Genomic DNA, 20,009 nt, shown 5'->3' with positions numbered 1-20,009 from the left:
ATTATAAAATTAAACCCGGTTCAGACGGTGCGTGGTTCTGTGGTGGATTCCAAGGTGGCTGCGCGGATGGGTCGCCTGCGTGCTCACTGGCTGGCTCCCGTGTTGCCTACGGTGATGGTAGATGTTCACACGGAGCTGGCTCTTTTCACAGTTCAAATTGGAAAATCACCTGCTGCTTCACATGTTGCCAACACTCATGGTCAGAAAGAAACTAAGCCGTGAGTGGAAAACAACTAAAGTCCTACATTAACAGTAGTAAATGTCGTAATAAAGTAATTAAGCCATAAGTGCAAAACAGCTGAAGTCCGATATTCAATCGTTTTTTCTTAGAATCTAAAGAAAATAGAAAAAACAGGTTTAGTTGGAAAACAACGAACATGGCGACATAATTTCAGTGGTGATATTATATGATCATCTTTGGTTTCCAGCCTGCAAACCATCACGAAAAATAGCAAGGAACCTACCCTCGAAATCCAGCAAGCTAGCCATCCACGGAGCCACCAGAGCGCATTACTTCCGGTGAGTGACCACCGTTGCTTACGTGATTATACAAGCTGGCGCATAGCACGATCGAGAGTAGGTCTCTGTGAGTCATGACAATTTCTGCCGCTAGGTTCGCCTCTCTGCCCTATGAAATGATGAATATTACCATTACAAAGCATTGTGCATCGTGAAAATAGTTCGATTAATTGTGCAATACTCATTGAGTACGAATATTACAAATATGCCAAGCATATTACAGTGTTATTTGAAGTTTGTTCAGCTAAGTTATATTTGAAAATTGTCTGTGTTTTGCTATGTGAAGAACTCTGTACCAACAGGTCGTATATTTATAGGTTAAGGTAAATGTCAAAGTTCTCTCATATAACAAGCAATGCTATGTTAAAAGTGGCGAATTGCATTTTCCGACTCTCGAATGATGTGACCCGAAATGTAAAATAATTTCATGCATTGTTTCACTTACCAAGCATTACTGATATAGGCCTAATGAAAATGTGAACGACGTGATGTAAACATTGAAGATAATGTTGTTACTGTTTTCCCTTTCTCTTTTAGAAAATACCGACAAAAGTAATGAATTACCTTCATGCTGTACTTATTAGGTAATTAATGTGTATTTGTCTGTATTTTAGACCTGTGTATTGTTACGTAATTATCAGTGAATTGGGTAAGAGAACTTAACAAGGTTAGTATGAGATTAGGTAATGCACCTCAAACTGGTAACTAATGGCTGCTACGAAATAGGCTGAGGTGGTTATCGTGTGAATCAAATTATATCTAGAATATCTAGTTTTATTATATACGGATACGTAAAGTTTTTTTTTTTTTTAGCATGTGTTTGTAATTTTGTGAGGTTATGTCTAGCCTAATTTCTTTTTATTCTTGTATCATTACCAATACATTAATTTATTTTATATTCATTTCAGGTGTTACGGAGGTGTTACATCTATGGTGGCAACTCTACTTATGTTAGGATATGAAGTAACAGTATATATTCAACTTCATCATTTGCTAAAAATTAAAGAAAACTGTATGTCTTCGACTCATTCAATCGTCATTTCTTCTTATGTATGTGAACCACGTTCATTCTAAAAGTGCTACATTAAATGAACACTATAGACAACGTGATGGAACAATTTACAAGTTACTGTTAAAGTGCTCAACATTTTCAAGTGGTGCTATACCCATTGTTTCAAAATGTACATACATATTTTTACATTTCTATAAGAGATGTCATAAATTATTTCAGCATATTTGTAAATTCTTCAAAATTAATTCTTCTAATTAAGACCATAAAGTAATGAAATAATATAGCCTAGGCCTATATGTGATTTTATACTACCGGTATTGATGTTGATCTTGGTAAATTAATCCAATTTCACAGTGTTGTCTTTTGTATTGTGGTTCATAACAATTATAACAGTATGTACGTGGAAATGTTTTTAAAATAATAAATTCTAGCTCATGATTTTAAGTGGTCGTTTCAATGGGAGGTTATATTGGAAAGATGATCACAAATGGATAATTTACTGCAAGATACAAGAACTGAATATAAGTGAGTGTTCCGTTGAAAGTGAAAGTGAAAATTTCGTTTTACAAGAGCTAAGTAGGCGTAATATTTATTTTAGAAATTATTTGAAAGCTACAGAATATGAAGAATAGACCTGTAACCATAGAAATCAACTGCGAATGGTGAGTGGCCAGGTTTCATTAATAATTGAAAGGAAGTAAAAATTATTTTCTTCTTATCATCCTGTTTTCAATATTTAAATTTAAGCACCTTTCTCTTCCTTGTTATTTCGTGAGAGATTACTTCATACTATCACATAAGCTAAATTTTTTCTGTACAGATAATAAAAATTACATACATAAGTAGGCTACTTGAATACTGACGATACAAACTTCATATACATACCTCATCAGGTATATTCAAGAAGACATCTAATGTACTGTAACCAGCACATGATTAAAATACTGGTCAGATGTCCAACAGTTTCTTACTGCACTCTTCACTTCAAAAGTTTGGCACATAGTTAATGAAAATCTTGATCAGGAAATCATTCATAAAAAAGTTAAATGTACACGTTTAAAACTTTCCTATAACATAGGGCATCCTCATTGTTACTTTTAAATTTTTAGGAATGTACGCTTATAACTGTATCACAATCTGAAATAATCATAATATTTATAACACGAGGGTTCTTGTAGATAGTCAGTTCCAGTGTTCTATATGTAATTAAGAAATGGCCCAGTTTATTGCACTTTCAGCACTTTTCTATTTAGGGGCTTCTGATTAAGTTTCCTAATCACTTCGTATTTACTGGAAATATCTTTGGCAATATTGTCCAGTAGTGCTTCACAAGTTTTCCCAAAAGAAAAAGGGACATTTCCTCATCTTTACATGTGTCGCACTTCAGTTCTTGCGAAAATCTTGGCTTCAGAAAAGAATACTACAGCGTTTACTATTACTATGCTCAATAGATTAATCAGTAGGCCTATAGAAATGTTTTCACCACTGCAAGAAAAAATCGCGTAATAATTATACTTCTCAATTATTGTGACGTTCGTATTTTTTTTTTTTAAAGCGAGGGAAAAGTTACGCTTTCTTGCAAATGCTTAATTATGAATTCAAGGAAATTAAAGATAATGCAGTACCTTAATTAGTTGCAATATCTTATTTAATAACAATATTAATAATATTAGGTGAAAAGGGTAGGCTATAGTGCGTATATGTAAGATGTCAAGTTAATTTATTTCCGGAAATGTTTGGTGTATGAACTGAAGTACAGAGCAGACAGTCCCTCAGTTTATATGTAATATGTTTTAATATCAAGATTGACAGCCTTTTATTGTAATATAATTGAGGAGTAGAAGTTTGCAAATTACGTCTATTGTCCATAAAATATTGTACGAAGCATTTAATAAGCAATGGTGAGTCCTTTAAATGTCCCAAATGTCAATGTCTTTTAAGTGTTCTGCTATGAATATATAGGGCAGAACAGCGCTCCGAGCGGCGGAATTGGCATTACGAGGGAACCACTTCAGACTCGTTTTTCAAGCTCTATGCGCCAGCTTGTGTAATCTCGTAAGCAACGGTGACCACACAGGCGACCCATCCGCGCAGCCACCTTGGAATCCATCAAATTCGTTTAATATTTCTCACCGCTAGAGATGCTAGGCGAAGGGATCCAGACGGCGGCACTGTTGCCAACATATCGCCCTACAATCTCGCTAACTTTTCAACAAAAAGTAGCTAAATCTCTCTAAAGTTTGTTAAAAAAATCCCCAGAAATGTAGCTAAAAATTAATAATAAATGTCACTAAATAAAAATAAGAAAAAAAAAACATACATATGCGGAGAAAAACATCATTTCCTCGTCATCACCCTCTTATGCCGAGTCTGGTTGTGTTGTTGATGGCTGCGATGTTGAGGTGGAAGGTGTGGGAACAGCTGATTGTGAATACACTACACTTGATCCAATCATTGACACTACACTTTCTGGCAAATTGTAAGTTTGGAAATTTTCGCCCAAGCGTTTGACCACAATTTTTTTTGTGAAATTTAACACTTTTTAAATCTTATATATTAAAGTTTATTAAAATCAGCAAAAACTACTGTCTCATTTGCTTCACACGAACTGTAGGCACAAAATTCCAAAACTCAATTATCTTGGGTCGATTCGGAGTGGAAAATCTCCACGTTGCGGGGAAGAACCAAGAATTAGCTGGAGCTCACGACTCGTCACGTGTCAATCAAAGGTGCCATCGTTTATGGGTATTGGAGCAGTAGCATTGAAAGAGAGACCTAACCCGTGAGAATCATTGAATCAGCATCTTTCACCCCTGATCATGAATATATGAGATCAGGGCTTTCACGCATGAATCATTAGAAGACGTCAGTCATGCATCCATGCCTACTCTAAAACTAAGATGTGCATGACTTCAGTTGGATGTTTTAACTTAAAAGAAAGGAAAAAGTGGAAGAATATATAAATCAGCAGAAAAGTCGCTAATCGTATTTTACAACATTTGTCGCCGAGACTGATTCAAATTCCCTAGATTTAGCGACTTATCGGTAAATATGGCAACACTGGACGGCGGTGATATTTCTATACAATATAGGTGTATGGTTCTCTTTCTAGCTCGTTGGTGTATGGTTTTACTTCTCGTAGGAATTTTGTTTTTCCATATTCAACGCTATCAAATCATTACATATTTTAATTGTTGATGGGGTCAACGTCTCAACTCTCATTATAAAGGAACTCTAGAGTCTAGACATTACAGTTAATGAGGGATTTATTATTTCATCGATCCAATTTATTTCATTTGAGTACATAATGTACCTAAATGTATTAATTGTATGTGTTATTATTTTCGCTGTGTCGACTGCTATTGCTGGTGTGATGTCAATGCCAACTCCAGAGAGAAAGCAGAATTTCACGCTCAAACTGGTTTGAAGGTCATTGAAATCAGTCCTGCTACATCAAAGGTACCGACGCGAAGTGTCCATACTGTATAATTATCTATATGCTGCACGCGCCGTCTGAACCGGGCTTAAGTAATATACATCTAAAAATTTAGTGGGTTTTATGCTATATTTAGCGTGTTTTTAAAGCGTTTAGTGTATTTCTGCAAACTAGCGTTGGCAACGCTGCTCGAAGACAACATTCTGTGCCCAGTTTTTCTGCATCGATGCGGGTTGAGCTATGGATCTTGTTACTTTCTATGTGAATTACATTATATTTCATTAATTCTTTGTTCATGGAATTGCCTGGGAGTGAATGGGCTGTGTATGGTTTTGATAACAAATGTTCTAAATAGAAATACAAAAGCAGAGTAATTTCAAAAGTGCAGAATGTATAAAATGTGAAATAATACTGTTATGTCAGCGTTACGAAATAAATAATTCCGAAGTAAGTAGAAATGTGGATAACGTTTAAACTGTGTATGATGATTCAATGTATTGTGAAAAAAAAGTAAGGTTATGTAGAAGGCCTACCGCCACCACCACCAGCACCAGCGACATCAGCGTGGCTCAGGCTGTAGCGTGTGCATGCTGATCTGAAGCTGCACTCGGGCGTGGGTTCGATTCCCGTTTGTGCTTGTTACTTGGTTGGGATTTCGGGATTCTTTTATTAAAGGATATCGCTTAATTTTTGTCAAGTTTGACAAACGATGACGTCACAACATGGCTGTAGTTACGTCACAACGCAGTGACGTCACAACATGGCCGACGTAAACCAACACGACGAGTAAATAAAACTATCTAAACAATAATCGCACAAATTGACGATATACCATTCTGGAACAGAGCCCATCCGCTCTTATCCAAAATAGGATATCAGCAAAACAATTTCACAACATCCCATTCTGGAATACAACCCATCCGTTCTTATTCAAAATAGGATACCATCAACACGACCCCATACGTGAAATTTCGGCAATTCGACACTATACACGGCAGAGAAAACGCACTTATATAATTGAATTCACAGTATTCGACCTCATGTCACCGAGATATCACCTCAACTAACCCACTAACCTTCTCACATACGTCGACCTCATGTCACTGAGATATCACCTCAACTAACCCACTAACCTCACATACGTCGACCTCATGTCACTGAGATATCACCTCAGCTAACCCACTAACCTTCTCACATACGTCGACCTCATGTCACTGAGATATCACCTCAACTAACCCACTAACCTCACATACGTCGACCTAATGTCACTGAGATATCACCTCAGCTAACCCACTAACCTTCTCACATACGTCGACCTCATGTCACTGAGATATCACCTCAACTAACCCACTAACCTCACATACGTCGACCTCATGTCACTGAGATATCACCTCAGCTAACCCACTAACCTTCTCACATACGTCGACCTCATGTCACTGAGATATCACCTCAACTAACCCACTAACCTCACATACGTCGACCTCATGTCACTGAGATATCACCTCAACTAACCCACTAACCTTCTCACATACGTCGACCTCATGTCACTGAGATATCACCTCAACTAACCCACTAACCTTCTCACATACGTCGACCTAATGTCACTGAGATATCACCTCAACTAACCCACTAACCTTCTCACATACGTCGACCTCATGTCACTGAGATATCACCTCAACTAACCCACTAACCTTCTCACATACGTCGACCTCATGTCACTGAGATATCACCTCAACTAACCCTCTAACTTTCTCACATACGTCGACCTCATGTCACTGAGATATCACCTCAACTAACCCACTAACCTTCTCACATACGTCGACCTCATGTCACTGAGATATCACCTCAACTAACTCACTAACCTTCTCGCATACGTCGACCTCATGTCATTGAGATATCACCTCAACTAACCCACTAACCTTCTCACATACGTCGACCTCATGTCACTGAGATATCACCTCAACTAACTCACTAACCTTCTCACATACGTCGACCTCATGTCACTGACATGTCACCTCAACTAACTCACTAACCTTCTCACATACGTCGACCTCATGTCACTGAGATATCACCTCAACTAACCCACTAACCTTCTCACATACGTCGACCTCATGTCACTGAGATATCACCTCAACTAACCCACTAACCTTCTCACATACGTCGACCTCATGTCACTGAGATATCACCTCAACTAACCCACTAACCTTCTCACATACGTCGACCTCATGTCACTGAGATATCACCTCAACTAACCCACTAACCTTCTCACATACGTCGACCTCATGTCACTGAGATATCACCTCAACTAACCCACTAACCTTCTCACATACGTCGACCTCATGTCACTGAGATATCACCTCAACTAACTCACTAACCTTCTCGCATACGTCGACCTCATGTCATTGAGATATCACCTCAACTAACCCACTAACCTTCTCACATACGTCGACCTCATGTCACTGAGATATCACCTCAACTAACCCACTAACCTTCTCACATACGTCGACCTCATGTCACTGAGATATCACCTCAACTAACCCACTAACCTTCTCACATACGTCGACCTCATGTCACTGAGATATCACCTCAACTAACCCACTAACCTTCTCACATACGTCGACCTCATGTCACTGAGATATCACCTCAACTAACCCACTAACCTTCTCACATACGTCGACCTCATGTCACTGAGATATCACCTCAACTAACCCACTAACCTTCTCACATATGTCGACCTCATGTCACTGAGATATCACCTCAACTAACCCACTAACCTTTCACATACGTCGACCTCATGTCACTGAGATATCACCTCAACTAACCCACTAACCTTCTCACATACGTCGACCTCATGTCACTGAGATATAACCTCAACTAACCCACTAACCTTCTCACATACGTCGACCTCATGTCACTGAGATATCACCTCAACTAACCCTCTAACCTTCTCACATATGGTACGTCGACCTTGTTCAGCCCTCCGTTTCACTCCTCTTGGGCAGCAGCGCACTCCATAGCCAAACAAATCACCAGTAGCACAACTGCTCACGAATTGAACAAATAATAGAATGATTTACACACCATCCAAACACATGCTTTACCGGTACACCATTCAAACCTCATCAGTACCAACCACCAATAAAATTTACACTTATACCAACCTAACCACCAGAATGCACAGCGACCTCTATATTTTTACCCGCAAACACAAAATGTAACCCTACTAACCGATGACGTCAATCTTATGACATCACCCCATTTCCCAATCTAGCAAACATATATTCTCATAAACATTCTACCGATATCCTATAGTCATATAGACCCGGGATTTCTTTTTAGGGATCCCCCCCCCCCCCAGGTTTCAAAGTTAAATGTCAGGTAGGCTAATCACATGTTGAATCAAAAGTCTTACATCGTTATCAATTCCAATTGACGCAAAATAATGAAGTTGATACAGTGTCGTTATATAACCGAATAAATAACTAGATATAATAATGGTGATGATGATGATTATGATGATGATGGTAATTCTGCAGAAGAACTAGACCAAAGGAGGCACCATTTTTTTATATACAGTTTCGTACTACGAATTGTATAGGATACGAAGCACTTGGTTTTACTTTCCGGCACGTATTAGGCCTATTTTCTATTCACTTATTGTACGTAGTAATGAATGGATGTATCGCCGCCATATTGTTCACATCAGACGTCCCTAGCGAATTGATCACCATTTAAATGTAAAACATTATATTGTTAATTGTGTCGAAATATGACCTTCGAAATCTCTATCTTCACTGGGTGTAAAAATTCTTTCTTGCTGGTGCGGTCCAGGCCCGCAAACACCTACTGTTCAGAAATTTGCACTTCCACAGGCACAAAAAATGCTTTTTTTCTGGTGCTTGTTCAGGCTCCCAAACACCCATTATCCAGAAATTTGTACCTGGACCTCTTGAGCAAACTCTAGTATTTAAATTACATGTCTCATCAGCAGGTGTCATTATGTCGGAAATACATCCATTCATTACTACATACAGCAGGTGAATAGTTCTAGATTGTTCTGTGGGAAGTATTGGATGCCAGAAAGTAAAACTAGAGTACATGCTTAATATTCTGTAGGCCTACTAGTCGTACACAACTGTTAGAAAAATTATGCCTTCTTTGGTTAGTCTTCTGTAGAATTACCATAGTTATATCAATAATGATAATAATAATAATAATAATAATAATAATAATAATAGTAATAATAATAATAATATTATGAAGGGTAACTGCGAATATATTGATAAGTGTCCACACCCGTGGAGTAATGGTTAGCACATCTGGCCGCGAAACCAGGTGGCCTGGGTTCGATTTCCGGTCGGGGTAAGTTACCTGGTTGAGGTTTTTTCCGGGGTTTTCCCTCAACCCAATATGAGCAAATGCTGGGTAACTATTGGTGCTGGATCCCGGATTCATTTCACCGGCATTATCGCCTTCATATCATTCAGATGCTAAAATCTAAGATGTTAATAAAGCGTCGTAAAATAATCTACTAAAAAAATATTGAATAGGGCCTAAACAGTCACAGACAGCTGATAAGGAGAGGTCCTCTAGTTTGGAGATTAGGTGAAGGACTAACAATCCATCACTGAAAAAAGAGCTTGTTACAGAATCCCAACATAAGTGAACAGGAGGGGTAACATTAGTAGAAAAAGGACTAGATAGATATAGAATAGACTTTGTGGGAATACAGGAAGTTAAGCTAGATGGAAATGGCATATTACCAATAGGAGATTACCTGTTGTAAGTTATTATGGGGAAGGAAACAATAATCATCAACTAGGAACAGGATTCTTTATTCATAAAAGAATAAAATCAGTAGTAAAAAAAGGTCGAATTTATCAGTGACAGGTTATTGTATGTAGTATTGTATTTAAGGGTAGATGATTGATATCATAGTTATAAATGCTCACGCTCCTACAGAAGAGAAAGACAACCATATAAAGGATAGCTTCTATGAGGAATTGGAACAGACTTTTGATCAGTTATCTAAATATCATCTGAAATATTTTATTGGAGAATTTCAATGCTAAAATAGGATGGGAGGATATTTTTAAACCGATTATTGGAAAAGAGCTTACTGGTACACATAACTAGCAATGATAATGGAATTAGGTTAGTCAACTTTGTCACATCAAAAAATTTAATTGTCAAAAGTACAACATTCCCACATAATATACATAAATATAGGTACTGGTCTTTTCACGAATAGCTTGTTGTAATCTATATAAGATATTGATAATACGAAATATATATGGCTAGCCTCCAGATTAGTGTGGTAATGGGTTATGTTTGTTTCTAAGTGCTGGTATAAGCAAGTTTGACCATTCTTGAGTATAAGGGCCATAGAACACTTAGGTTTATTTCTGTGTATAGGTCATTGCACTTAACACAAACCCCGTCTCTAGTATGTGTATTTCAAGAACCTTGCCTCTCTGCTCAACTTTCATGTAAGTTTATTTATTTTTGTAATTTACTAAATTATGTACATTTTCAAAATGTGCAATTACCGGTAAGATTAAAGTGCAATACCAGTACTGTAGCATTCCAAAACCATTTTCAAATAGTCCCCACGGGAAAAATTTACTTGTGTTCGATCTACAATATGTCAGTCTAACAAACTTTAGGTCAACCATGATATTTTACAACAACAAGAATATTGGGAATGATGGTGGTGTATGATGTAATTTCAGAATGTCAGAGAAAATGGCGTCAGGAAAGGTTCATCACTCACCCAAAGTTGCGACAACATTCCCATTACAAGAAGAAGTTGAAGATGGAAAGAACAGACATCTTGTTAAATGCCAGCGATGTCCCTCAAAAATATTGAACCCAGGGATGGGTGTGTACAAGCAAGTCGAGGTAAGAAGTCTGATCATACATTAATAATAATAATAATAGTAATAATAATAATAATAATAATAATTATTATTATTATTATTATTATTATTATTATTTATACTGGCAGAGTTAAGGCCATAGGGCCTTCTCTTACACTCTACCAGGCCACAAAGTATACAAGCAGTGAAAATTTAACAAAAAGTTAAAGAACAGAATACTAACATTACAAAAAAAAATAAATAATAATAATAATAATAGCATAATAAAATCGACACTAGACAACATGAAGATAATACCGTAATAGAAAAAAAGAAAGTAAAATACATTGGAATATAGTAAAAGCAACTCATTCAGTACAAATAGTTAATATGGAAAACATAAGGAATAATATAACAAATGGAATGTAATAAAACAATTAATAAAAAAGAAAAATACGAAAATTAAATGAAATTCACAATAAAAAGGGTGTGATAATAAATTCATCTGGTGTTCAAGAGAACAAAAAAGAGAAAGGAAGGAAAAGAAATATGTATAATTTTACGAAACTATCGCAGAGAAAAGGGCTTATAACTGAAAGGAATCTGAATTGAAAAAGTGCAATTTTAGTTTATTTTTGAAACTAGACAATGTCCGACAGTCTCTGACATGTTGTGGTAGAGAGTTCCAGAGATGGGCTGCAGAGACGGTGAAAGATGAAGAGTAGAAGGATGTTCTGTGTTTAGGAATGGAGAGTGTGATATGGTGTTGTGAGCGAGTATCTATTTCGTGATATGAGGGCAAATGTTGAAAATGAGAAGCTAAGTAGCTGGGGTTAGAGGTTTGAAGAATATTGAAGAGTAACGTGAGAGAGTGAATAATTCTTTGCTCTTTGAGACGGACTCAGGACAGCATATTTAGTGAAGGTGTGATACGGTCAGATCTACGGATGTTGCAAATAAATCGAACACATGCATTATGAACACGCTGTAGTCTGTCTGTCAGTCTCATGTTAAGGTCAGTGTAGAGAGTGTCACAGTAATCAAAATGAGGCATCAAGAGCGACTGCACTAAATTGTTCTTGAGAACCAACGGAAGGAAATTTCGAATTCTTTTTAGTGTGAATTTTCATAAAAATTATTCTACATGTGTGTGTGATTTGACTTAAGTCTTTGTCCATATAAATTCATAGATTTTTTACTCTATCACTGTAAGGGATAATAGTTTCATTCATTTTAACAGGAGATAAGTCACGTGTGTTTAATTTATTTAAAAGTCGTTGATGTCCCATTATAATCGCCTGTGATTTCTCTGAGTTCAATTTAGTCCAAATTTTTTCGTCCATGAAATAATTGATTTTAGGTCATTATTTACTTCATTTATTGCGTAATTTAGTGCCGATGTAGGTGCAGAGATATATATTTGTAAGTTGTCAGCAAATAGGATATGTCTACAGTGTTTAATAGATTGTGATATGTCATTTATGTAGATCGTAAAATGTAGAGGTCCAAGAACTGAACCCTGTGGTACACCTGCATCCACGGTACGCCAGGAAGAAAAACGATCACAGATCCGCACACATTGTTGGCGTACTTGAAGGTAGGAGGTAAACCACGACACTGAATTTTCCCTAATATAAAGAAAGGGGAGGGACAATCGTCAATGCAGTAGAGAGAGCAATGCAGGTAATAGTTAAACAGGAAATTATACAAATAATTGGTATAAATTACTGTTGTCTTCGTTTCTTTGTCTGATGTGTTTTCCATACTAAAAACGTGGTATTTCAAAATAGTCTGGATAAACTAAATAAATACAATGCAACTAATTTACTAGATGGATAGTTAGAAAAAAAAGATGAAAGCAGAATAACAGCTAACAAAATGAGGTTGTTCAAGGAAACCATGATGTGGAAATTCTTCGTTGAGACTGTAATAGGCCTAATACTTATTGTGATGATGACAATGACGACAATCGCCCTTCCTTCCTCCTTTCATCCCCGGCGGTATACACTGTGTAGGTAAATTATCCACCTGACCAAATTATTGCTTTTAATTGCTTGCATACTTACAGCCTGATCTAAATTGTTCGCTCCACATGGAGCCGAGTTATTGTTGGTTGAGGGAAACATCAGTTTGGTGTGTGGGTCATGACTTCCCGACTTTGTTACGTCTGTGGGCTCCCCACTTTATTTTCTATGATACATTCACAACTCAATAGCTCATACCCGCAGTAAGTGTGAAAGGAAGTTCTATATTGTTTTAAAGTGGTATGTGATTGTTTCTTGTAGTTAATTCCCAGATAAAATTAATTTGAAATCCTGATTTGTTTTGACTTGGGCATGTACACTTTCTGTGTTATTGTGTAATATATGAGGCCTGTCTAAAAAGTATCCGACCTTTAGCCAGAAAAAAATATTTCAAATACCTGACGGGGTTGGGACCCTAATCCCCTTCAAAGTAGGCCCTTTGTGCTTGCACACACTTAGCCCACCGATCCTTCCACTGCCGGAAACACCTCTGGAAGTCTTCTTTTGGAATGGTGTTCAGCTCCGTCGTTGCGTTCCGCATTATCTCTTCTCTACTCTCAAAACGGGATCCTTTCAATGGTGTCTTCAATTTTGGAAACAACCAGAAGTCGCAAGGAGCCAGGTCTAGAGAGTAGGGAGGTTGGCGAATGGTTGTAATTCCATGTTTGTCCAAGAAAGTGTGGATCAATTGGGATGAATGTGCGGAGGCGTTGTCGTGATGCAAGTGCCAGTTGTTCGCCGTCCACATGTCTGGTCTTTTGTGCCGAACTGCATTACGGAGTCGCCAGAGAACATCGTGATAGTACTCCTTTGTCACCGTTTGTCCTTCCGGTGCATATTCGTGACATTGCGACGACTGTCTTTTTGTTTCTGGGTCGTACCCATACACCCATGACTCATCTCCAGTTATCACGGTGTTCAGAAACCCAGGATCAGTGTTGGCGGTGTCCAGAAGGTCCTGTGCAATGTCACGACGGAGGTCTTTTTGTTCCGGGGACAACAACTTGGGCACGAATTTCGCAGCCACTCGGTTCATGTTCAAATCATCACGCAAAATTGCATGTGCAGAATCTTTTCTCACTCCAACCTCCAACCTCTTCGGCAATCTCCCGCATGGTCAAACGACGATCTGCCATCACCAAATTTCGCACCCTCTCAACAACAGCTGCACTCCGAGCAGTTTGGGGCCTGCCACAACGCTGCTCACTCTCCGCTGATATGCGGCCATCTTTGAATCGGTTGAACCACTCCTTAATTTGTGTTACACCCATCGCATCTTCCCCAAACACCTGCTGAATCTTACGAATTGTTTGACTTTGAGAATCACCAAGCTTTTGACAAATTTTGATGCAGTATCTTTGCTCAATTCGTTCAGTCATCTTGCGAGAAAACTAAATCCGACAAACACTTAGAACAGCATTACTTGGCGACCACCAACCAGTGACTGGCACAAGCGAATGCTGTGAAAAAATTCAAGCATGCGCATTACGGTTCCTCCTTCCACCGTGCACAGCGGCGCCGCCTTAGAATCACTACTTTGCGCGGGAAAATTTAAGGTCGGATACATTTTAGACAGGCCTCGTAATACGGTATGACTGAATTTTTTGAAGTTCAAAATGAGACATTACTACTAATATTAGAGCTTTGCAAAAAAAAAAAAAAATCCTTCTCCTAATATACAACATTCATTACTGGAAATACTGTAAGAAATGTAATTTTTAAATTTTCAAATAATGTTAACAGAATTTATTCATTAACTGTTAAACGTTTATAAATAATTATTATAATCCGTGCCAGAATGTCGTTCTGATATCTTCTTATTATATTTTTTATCGCAGAATTTCATGCTGCCTGTATATTGTGAGGCTTCTCCCAACTCAACTTGTCTCTCCATTGAGATCGTCTCTTCTAGTTAACACCATTATTACAATTACTGGGCCTCCAGACATTCTCAGCCTGGTGCTCTTGTCATGCGAGTAAAAATGTGCTCCCTAGCACGAACCCTCAACCTAGACTTTGTTGTATGAGCTGAAACAAATAGTGTTCTTCCATTGTAATATCTTAAGAGAGCTGATAGGCTTCATATTTCATAGTGTATAACGCCTTTCAATTCAGGGAGGACTTATCAGAAAAATTAAGATTATTCACGAGAATAATGTGGCTCCTCGTGTGGAACTTCAATGATAAATCCCCAATCCTCCTTAGCCCAGAAATGTTTGTTTTGAAAAAATAAATTCATAGCCTTTGGTGAGCAGGAGACACAAAGGACTCCAGATACTGTGGAGTGTTTCTGGCTACGTGTGTGTGCGGCACAATCTACCTTTGCCACAAAACTTTCTCACTTATGACATATCTCAAGAAAAAGCATGATCACAATAGACTAATTCACATTGGTGGAACTGTTATGTGTAGCTACAAATGATTTCTCCTTCGATATCACTGAAATGCTTAGTAACATTCAAGTTCAAGGATATCATTATCCTTGTAAGTGTTTTAAAAATTTATTTATTTCAGTTACGTTTTCATATTGGTCCATTGAACCTATTCCATTTCATGGTGCTCGCTCACTTAATATTATATGTAGGGGTGCTCACAGGTTGAGAACCCCCATTTTACAGTGACAGGTATGTTGACTGTCATGCTGCAGCGGACGTTACAAGGAAAGGAGAAGAAATGGCTATGCTGTGGAAAATTCTCTAATATTTTCTATACCGGTATGTAGTTAGTAACTGCCTTTGTTGCAAACCAAATTGAATTAGTTTATACTAAAATGGATTTAATTTGTATTTCTTCTGAAAGGTACATTAAGATGTGAAAATAAATAAGGGTTAATTATGTTCTTAACATGATTTTCTTATTTTAAAGCCTTGAATTCTCGGTGCACTGGGCAGTAATCATCTCGCCATCCGCTGCATTTCATCACCCTTTTATCCACAAAGAAGGGCTTACTAATTATATATAACAAAATTACAAAAAGTAGGACATGGCAGACTCTCTTGAAACTTCTATGCTATAGAGGAGAGACCTGACAAAAAAAGGAAGGAGGCAAAATCAGAACAAAATTACAGAAAATGAAAACCATGTTGTAGAAAAATCCTGGCTGTGCCACAGTCGTTAAAATAGCTAGCCTCATGAAATACCATCTAGTTTTGAACATGATCTGCAGTATTTTTTGTTTGCTCCCGTCTCATCATGTGATTTGGAACGAAGTTTCTCATGTAGAGCCCCATGCTTTCCATGACCTCCGCACTAGAATGAGGTGGTGTGGTGGGCACAATGCTCCGACCATCTTTTACCCCTGGGAAAGACCCTGATAGGAGGCTAAGTGAACGTTCTGGAAGTTTGGCAACGAGAAAATCCGTCACCACCCAGGATCGAACCCCAAACTTTCGAGTCCGTAGGCAGCCGCTCTACCAACTGAGCTACCCGGCCATCTCTTTTTAGTTGTACAGAACTAATTGAAGACCTCCCTCGAGAAAGGGCGTAAGATAAAATTAAAGAAATATATAACTTTGGCGGAAAAAGTAATTTTGAAGCATTCATTTATAACAATATGCACGATGGTATTTGGCGAGATGAGGCCGAGAATTCGCCATAGATTACCTGACATTCACCTTACGGTTGGGGGAAACCTCGGAAAAAACCCATCCAGGTAACCAGCCCAAGTGGAGCAGGTGGCTCATTAATGCAGTTGGTCATGTCACGATGTAATGCCATCTGTAAGTATTTGTGTTGTCAGTTCCCACTGCCTCACATGAAGCAGAAGACGGACCGAGGGGACATCTCCACTGTGGAGGAGGAGGTGATCAAGGACTACTGGGTGGTGGAGGACATGTACTCCTTCGAGAATGTGGGCTTTTCGCACTCCGTGTCCGGCGTGAAGTATCTGGCCTGTGCCGACTGCGAAGTGGGGCCCATCGGCTGGTTCGATGTCGCTGCCCGCACCAGCTATGTGGCGCTGTCCAGAGTCCTGCACGGCAATGGCTAGAGTTGTGATAATGAATTGTAATGGCAGAATACTGTGTACATTAATTTATTACAGTGCATGTATGTAGTTGAATATAAAGAACATTTTACTCCTCTTTCACAACTCAGTGTTGATAATTTGGAGTCGTTCCTACTATTCCAAGTTTAAAAGGAAGAACATGGCGTAGAAATGGGTTAGTCCAGTGCCTAACAGAGTTCGAGGCTTCCTGACAATCCTGGACATCTTATGGAATTATCATATTCATCAGCACTTGTGAAGGCCTCTTACAAAAATCGTGTCAGTTGTTTGTATCAAAACTCTTACTGATATCCTCGGATTTTCATTCTTTGCACTATTTTAAGTTGAGCAATGCACACTTGGCCATGTCGCCTCTGTTTGCATAACTGGGTCAAATACCTTACTATAATAATACTGGTCAGCTGTACATTAACAGCATTGACGTGAGTGCAAATCTAGCGGAGCTGATATCCAGTGAAGCGGCATGGCATTACACCCACAAATACAAATAATAACATAGCCGGTATGGGACCATGGTTTGAAATGTGAGATACTAATGCCGAATAATATACGAGAGACTGAAGAATTTTTGTATAGGTAGTATTTACTATAACATTATTGTATTACATCGAAGGTGCATAGTATAAGAATTATTGCATATCTTACACTTCGTATTTCATTTCATTTAGTGTTCTGCCCAAAGGCAGGTCATTCACTGCAAACTCAACTTTCTTCAATCTTTCTTATTTTCTGTCTTCCTCTTTGTCTCCTCATCATCATCATCATCATCCTTCACGAATTAGGCCTCTGTAGACTTGTTTCGGCCCCATCTAGCAGTCTTCTAAAAGGTCTTCCTGGTCGATGATGTCCTCTAGGTTTATACTGCATCATAATTTTTGGGATTCTTGAATTTTCCATTCTTCTTCTTTGTCTCCTCATATGGTCCATATATCTTAATGTCGTCTATCATCTGATATCTTCTTCTACCCTGAACTCTCCTCCCGTTCACCATTCCTTCAGGTGCATCCTTCAGTAGGTAGTTTCTTCTCAGCCAGTGATCCAACCAATTCCTTTTCCTCTTCCTGATCAGTTTCAGCATCATTCTTTCTTCACTCATTCTTTTTACTTCATATTATTTTCCGTAATTGTTATATATTTTTTCTTTGCTTTAGTAAGACAAAAATTAATTCTGCCATTAAGAAAGAGTTCACAATATGTTTTATCTTACATTACAAAGTTACACAACGTGAACTGCGGTTCAAAATTGCACAATTCAGTTATTATTATTATTATTATTATTATTATTATTATTATTATTATTATTATTATTATTATTGTATCTGTGTATTTCAAACTTAAATTTAGAGAAATTAAAAAGCTTTATTAAACATATAAACACCTATGTATTCCAAGTGTATATATTCGTATATGTTTGTATAATAATATGTATTCAATAATAAATATGTTTATTCTTATGTATTAGCATTTATATATTTCTGTAACTATGTTTCTTTCTATTTATATATGTATATGAATCATATGTGGAGACTGAGAGTAAGGCAGGAAATAGGAAAGATTGAAGAATACTGGGTTTGCAGTGAAAGACCTGCTCTTCAGCAGAACACTATGAATGAAAGAATTTATTTTTCTTTCTTCTTTCCTCTCAAACTAATTGTTATTAAATATTGTAGATTGTATAACACACGAGCCCTACTCATTTGGGTGTGCAAATATCTATGTAGGTCTACATGTATATAAAATATGTAATTAAATTAAATTTAAAACATAATAAATGTTTTCATAATCCCCTGTGAACTGTATTTAATGTTAACTTAATGGAACCTTTAGTTATATGAACAGCTTGCTTCGTGGGTTGCAGCACCGCTGTTTGCTGATGTTATTATTGTAGTAAGGATTCCATCCAGAATTCTGGTCAGAAAACTCTAGATGGATTTCTGTATGGGCCAAGAGCGAAATAAAGCCGTTGCAATATATTGATTGTAGGGCCTCCAATCGCAATGATATTGAAGGCATAAATGAAATGGGTGATACGAAGCTTATTCTTTTTATTTCTTCTTGCAAAGCTAATGCAATTAAAAATAATCCTCCTCAGAGCTACGCATGTTATTTCCAGATTTAATCAGAACACTAAGGAAGTAATGTTCTCGCTCTAGCTCTGCTATATAATGTAAACAAGTGAGTGATACTGTAATAAAAATCCGAATGAATCTGTTCCAATAAGCGAGTGCCTACCTTTAGTCATTCCACGACTATAACTGGAAATTTCTCAGGTAGACTCACTTAACTTTTGGTTACTGTTAATAGATGTAACAATTCTTGAAGAGGAGAGGACATGGAGATGGAGCACCTGGCTAATTGTGAAACTCTTAGGACATTTGTGGACCTTCCATCAAAATATTGGGAAGCAAGAAGGATTGATGACTTCATTGTTAAATCCAGAGCATTAGATACACACACACACACACACACACACACAATTCTTGAATGAAAAGAAAACATTTTTAGTTAGTAAAACTGCACTATTTACTTTAGTTGCAAATAGTAATACAATCAGTAAACATTAGAGCAAAATATTTCAAAGTTTGGTATAAGCTCGTACCTGCATGTTCTGTTACACATAAATTATAAAAATGCTTGTGATGAATAGGAATCGAAAGTTTCTGTGATTCTTCAGAAAGTACACATCTCCACATACTTAATCTTCAGAATTATCTTAAAATTTGTGAAATGTATTGAAATTAACTTATACTCGTATGTTGTATGAAATTCGACAATAATTTGCAGGTGAAATGTGCTGCAAACAGTCTTCGTTCATATGGTAACATATGGTAATATTGTACATATGCTCTCATTTTAAGTCACAAATTTTCCATGTCCCTAACTGTGTGTCAAATGCCAAATATTGTCAGTGAGATGGTGCATGTAGTTGTGATTTATAGCTTCTCAGTCCTTTGCAATACAAGACATGGTCGATATTTTGTATTCTTTTTCTTCCATGCACATGTTGCACTGGTTGTCTGTGCATTACCGTAGATACACTGTTGACCAGCTATCACATTCTTTCTGTTCAATTTTATTGATGCCTCGTGTCTTTGTGTGTGAATGTTATTTTGTGCTGTTGTGTCTTATTCCAGTTCCCTTTCCGATTATATTA

General features: G+C 37.5%; 1 protein-coding gene and 1 long non-coding RNA gene across 3 annotated transcripts; both read left to right on the top strand.

Moving 5' to 3' along the window:
• Nucleotides 1-534: 534 nt before the first annotated feature.
• LOC138696998 (uncharacterized) lies at nt 535-2,249 on the top strand. Its single transcript, XR_011331510.1, has 2 exons — nt 535-842; nt 1,057-2,249. It is a non-coding gene; the product is annotated as an uncharacterized lncRNA (long non-coding RNA).
• Nucleotides 2,250-4,691: 2,442 nt separating this feature from the next.
• strat (RAB interacting factor STRAT) lies at nt 4,692-18,649 on the top strand. Of its 2 annotated transcripts, none has more exons than XM_069822580.1 (3): nt 4,692-4,990; nt 10,700-10,868; nt 16,589-18,649. In XM_069822580.1, exons 2-3 carry the CDS (start codon nt 10,701-10,703, stop codon nt 16,835-16,837), a joined length of 417 nt encoding a protein of 138 aa, XP_069678681.1. In that variant the 5' UTR covers nt 4,692-4,990; nt 10,700; the 3' UTR covers nt 16,838-18,649. The 2 variants fall into 2 exon arrangements, with proteins under 2 accessions (XP_069678681.1, XP_069678680.1); XM_069822579.1 differs by lacking the exon at nt 4,692-4,990 and adding an exon at nt 5,149-5,414.
• Nucleotides 18,650-20,009: the final 1,360 nt, after the last annotated feature.

This window comes from Periplaneta americana, chromosome 3 (genome assembly GCF_040183065.1).
Source record: "Periplaneta americana isolate PAMFEO1 chromosome 3, P.americana_PAMFEO1_priV1, whole genome shotgun sequence".
NCBI classification, from domain to species: domain Eukaryota; kingdom Metazoa; phylum Arthropoda; class Insecta; order Blattodea; family Blattidae; genus Periplaneta; species Periplaneta americana.
This window is presented reverse-complemented; position numbering and strand designations above follow the sequence as displayed.